Raw genomic sequence first — 5344 nt, 5'->3', positions numbered from 1 at the left:
TATATGTATATATATGTATATATATGTATATGTATATATATGTATATATATGTATATGTATATGTATATATATAATATGTATATATATATATGTATAATATATATTATATATATATATATATGTATATATACGTATGTATGAATATTGTATATGTATGTACGTATGTATATATAGAGAATAAGACGATTGAGTACGGCTGTTCAGATATGGCGCTCCAGGCTGGTCATTGAACCACTTTTGGCAATGTCCTTCTCAGGTACTGGGTGCTTTTCAGGTGTGACTGGCACGTGGGTCAATCAGATGGCACTAGCATCGATCACGCTCGAATGGTACTTTTTACGTGCCGTCGGCTCTGGCACTGATTCCGGGATATGGTGGGGTGGGTTCTGGTTTTCCCACTCTTCCTTTTTTTTTTCCGAACAAAAATAAGGGGTTTGTTGCATTTTAGGAGGTCATTGGAGGTAAACTCGTGCGCGCGCAGAAATATGCGTCTACAGGGTGAGTAAAGGAAGAGAGAGAGAGAGAGAGAGAGATTAATTGAAGCCGATTAACATAAACGCTTTACATCTCACCCACGAACAAGGAGAGAGATTGGGGGGGAGAACAAGGGCCCGTGTGTGGCTGGAGATGATTCTGTGTGGGTGACGTGAGTGTATGTTGCTTTGTAACACTCCTACCAACACCCGGATAGAGACTAAGAGTATATTAAAAGAATTCTAATACCAAAAAAGAACAATTTGAAAACCGTTGTGATACAAGAAACTGAATCCCAAATCAGAGATCCCTTTCGTACACAAAACAACCTCTGATCCCTGGAAGACTAACAGTCACGGTACCATTCTAAATATCCAACCATTAAAGTAGAGAGATTATCAGGAAAGTCGTTTTAATTCATTTTTGGAAATGTATACAGACGGAGTGGCTGTGTGGTAAGTAGCTTTCTAACCAACCACATGGTTCCGGGTTCAGTCCCACTGCGTGGCATCTTGGGCAAGTGTCTTCTGCTATAGCCCCGCGCCGACCAATGCCTTGTGAGTGGATTTGGTAGACAGAAACTGAAAGAAGCCTGTCGTATATATGTATATATATATAAGTGTGTGTGTATATGTTTATGTGTCTGTGTTTGTCCTCCTAGCATTGCTTGACAACCGATGCTGGTGTGTTTACGTCCCCGTCACTTAGCGGTTCGGCAAAAAGAGACCGATAGAATAAGTACTGGGCTTACAAAGAATAAGTCCCGGGGTCGAGTTGCTCGACTAAAAGGCGGTGCTCCAGCATGGCCGCAGTCAAATGACTGAAACAACTAAAAGAGTAAAAGAGTATACATAACTATTCAAACATGCACAGACACACACACACACACACAACACATCCACGCATTCATACACCTGGTAAGCAAACATACACACACTCGCACGTTCTCGCCGATCTGCTTCTATGAACTCCCAAGTCCCATCAAAGGTCTTCCAGACACCAAGGTGGCACCAGCTTCCTGTCCAGCCACGTGGTCCAAGAATTTCTCTTTTCCAATGCATCTGGTGTTGCTGAAATGCCCGATCTCATTTCTAACATCACGTGACGCGCCTTGACCAATAGCAGCTCATTTTCCAGTAGCCATTTTGGAATTCTTATGTTACTTCATTCGGTAATGTGAGCCTGAGCAAGCCGGGTTTCTATCCGAGCCTGCGAAACTTTATGTCGCATTGAGCCGAATCAAACTGTTTTAAATAGTAATACATTTAACTTCTACTAAATGTGCTCTCTTCTTTTAATTGTCCGCTCACTCGTATATGTGTGTGTGCGTGTGTGTGCGTGCACATGTATGCGTGTGTATGTGTGTGTACATATATATATATATATATGTGTGTGTGTGTGTGTATGTGTGTGTGTGCATATATATGTATATATGTGTATGTTCATATGTATGTATATATGTGTGTTTGTGTGTATGTATCATATATATACATACATGTATATATTTTCATAAAAATATATATACATATGTATGTATATGTGTGTGTGTGTGTGTGTGTGTGTGTGTGTGTGTGTGTTGTGTGTGTATCGCTATGAGACCGAGAGCTATTAAACTACAGCTGTATTTCTTATGTCATGGGTGTGATATTTTCCTATTTACTTCAGATGGCTGTAATAATGAAAGTCGGTTTTAAATTTCACTTCTAATAGTAATTAACGTTGTTCTGTACACATGAGTTAATTGTTTCTATAATTGCTGCGGCACATTAAAATATATACGTGCATTGTATTGTTCTACGAAATGTTATTATTAAATAGATATAACCTACAACACCTGGAGACTTACTGAACTTGTCTCAACTATTATTCGGGAATGCTCAAGCCTCTCCCTGCAACTCAGTTGACCAGGGAAAGTTACCATATGCGTTCCACACCCCATATAAAACAAACTCTCTACCGTTGTCTTCTCTTCTTTTGTCCACCCTGTATCTCACTACAGATATATTGCAGTCTGACACAGAAGCTATTTCGGATAAGTTGACCTTTTCTTCACTGATATCTTCTGACTTTTCTCCTCTTTTCGAATACTTACCTACAAATTTGCGTATAGGAACAATTTCTAATCGTCGGTTCCTTTTCGGTATTTCTGAGGTAATGGAAATATTTATTAAAGGTCAATATTTGATTCAGTTTGACTGTCTTAGCAACTTTCACACACTGGTAGAACCATCAAATCTTCTTTCATCCACTTCACACACAGACGTCGATGAATTCCAGACAACTGCGATAGATTTCATTAAAAACGATCCTTGAAACACGTTTCCTGAAACTCCAAATTCACTTTCACCCATTTGTCTTTTACATTCCGCCTCCAAGAGATTCTTAGTAAAGCGAAGCATGACTTCCTCATGGGCCACGTGGGGCAGGGTCTTCACAAAATTGCACAAGGTTCATTCTTTAAGGAGACAGTCACAATCGTTTCTTTGACTCTCCGAGTTCCTGGTCGGATAGCTAGTTGAACCCTAGGCCCTAATCGTAGATACAACTGTCTTTATTTCTTTAAAATTCCATAAATGCATCTGATTATACTCATCTCACTCACCCTGCTCTCTCTCTATCTCTCTCTCTCTCTCTCTCTCTTATATACACACACACACGCACGCGCATGCCCACACTTCTCCAAATCAATGAAGTGTCCTTATGCTCCATACAAAGCATTTCGACCAATCATTTCGCCACAAGCGTTTTCCAGCACACAGCTCTCCTCCTGTTCCTACAACCACCCATCAACATTATAAATGACAGCAATATATGACAGACTGATGAATAGTTGAGGAGCAATTGACAGAAATTCTTGACTCTGTTGTGGCTGGAATTAGTTATAGTTGATTGTAAATATAGTAAGAAAAGAAGAATTCTCAAAGAGCCAAATTTGTAAAGTGGATTCCATCACACTTCATTTCACTTTCAGCCTCAGATAATGACTACAATTGCAGGTTATAATATACGTTCTGAAGAAGAGTTTCCGTTCATTTACCGAATATTTTGTTTTCTTTTTTTTTTCTTTTCTTCTTTTTCTTTTTTTTTTCTGATAACAACGAAATTTTTCATCGTTGAACAGATTAGCAGTTAGTGACAGGACAGTAGACGAGTGATAACAGACAGCGCTATGGGACATCGGTGGCAATATATTCGTTCAAACCAAATATTTTGCTGGCGTTAATACTTATTTCACTTGTTGCATTCTGTTCTAGTATTGTTGTTTTATTTGATTTTTCTGTACTTTTCCAGTTAATTGGATCAAATCATGCTCGAAGAAAAGGCTGCAGAGGATTACATCAAGGAAGTCGGCGTTGACGATAAAAATGCTTACAGCAGAAATTTTACCGCGCACCAGAAAGGAATCAGCCGAGAAGAGATGACAAAGTCGTATAGTGATTGGATAATGAATGGCAAATATGAAGAAGTAAGAATTATTATTATTATTATCATATCATCATCATTATTATTTTCAAATACACACAACAGATAAGACTGTTGGAAAAGTTCTAACATGAGGCTACAACAAGTAAGCTTAGATGCCAAGAACCCTCCTAAGAATCCTAGCTGTCCCTAATAACACTGTTTCCGCTATCCATCTGTTCAGATTTTTACAGATAGTTTCCAATGCATCTATAACTGCTGGGGTGCATTTTACCCGCACTTTCCATAGTCTCTGTAATTCAATGGCTATGGCTAGGTCCTGATATTTTACTGCTTTCTCTTTACCTTCCGTATTGATTTTTTCATCATTTGGGACTTTTTATGCTCTTTATCTTCCACTATTGAATCAGGCCTTCTAGCTTCTATTACTCTGTTAGTCTGAATGTTGAAGTCCCACAACATCTTGCATTTCTTACTTTCTAGTACTTTACTAGGCTCATATTCATACCATTTATCAGTATGTTCAAATCCTACCTTTCTACATAACTCCCAGTGGATTACTCTCCCTAGGTCGTCATGTCTTTTCTTTTTTTATCCTTTCTGTGCCACCATGCTACATTCACTTACTATATGAATAACGCTTTCCTCTTTTAATTTGCATAATCTATATTGGGAATCTACTTGGTATTTGTCTATCTTGGCTGTTATCCAATTAGTCCTTAATGCTTCAACTTATGCAACTACTAACAAACTTTCTGTCTTCATTTTCAGCTTTCCTTTCTGAAACCATAACCATGTCTTACTACTGCTACTTGCTGCAATCATCTTTGGGAATCTGCCATGCAAAGCCTTCTCCTGCCAGTCAGATAATTTCTGTTCTTTTTTTCTGGTTTTTAACTTCGTTTGAGTTTTAGGTTTCCTGTGTCATGCTGTGATTCTAGCAGTTTTTAATAAACTTCCTTCACTATTACCTACATAGGAGCCTATGTCTATTCTAGCTAACTCCACGAAGTCTTCTACTGATACTAACCCTCTTCCGCCTTCTTTTCTAGGTAGGTATAATCTTGCTACTCCTGCCTTTGGCTGGAGTCCTCTATTCATATTGAATTCCTTCCTATTTCTTTTTTTCTAGCTTTGCTAATTCAGTTTTTGTCCAATCTACAAAAACTGCTGAGTATCTAAGTAATTATGCTGTCCTAATATTTACAGCCTTCACTAGATTTGGACCATTTGGTTTGACTTAATTAGCTTCCTCATCCTTATGATGTATTCCTTCTCAATTTTCGCTTTCAATTCTACAGTTGTTACTTTGTTAGATTCTAATATCCCTAGATACTTATAACAATCTCTTCCTTTCAAAGATTTTAATCACTGGCCGTCTGGTAATTAAGCCCAGTTGAATTTGCCTTGCTCCTATTTCTGAAGCTAGATTGGTGTGCGTTATAC

General features: G+C 38.3%; 1 protein-coding gene across 5 annotated transcripts in view; it reads left to right on the top strand.

Annotated features, from left to right (window-relative positions):
- The window catches only part of LOC115223152, a 57801-nt gene that overhangs the window by 37139 nt on the left and 15318 nt on the right, over nt 1-5344 (top strand). For all 5 annotated transcript variants that reach the window (XM_029793579.2, XM_036512151.1, XM_036512150.1 and 2 more), the window contains exon 2: nt 3767-3941. In XM_029793579.2, the coding sequence (XP_029649439.1) occupies nt 3783-3941 (159 nt within the window). In that variant the 5' untranslated portion in view covers nt 3767-3782. The remainder of the gene's footprint in view (nt 1-3766; nt 3942-5344) is intronic.

The sequence above is a fragment of the Octopus sinensis genome, linkage group LG22 (assembly GCF_006345805.1).
Source record: "Octopus sinensis linkage group LG22, ASM634580v1, whole genome shotgun sequence".
NCBI classification, from domain to species: domain Eukaryota; kingdom Metazoa; phylum Mollusca; class Cephalopoda; order Octopoda; family Octopodidae; genus Octopus; species Octopus sinensis.
This window is presented reverse-complemented; position numbering and strand designations above follow the sequence as displayed.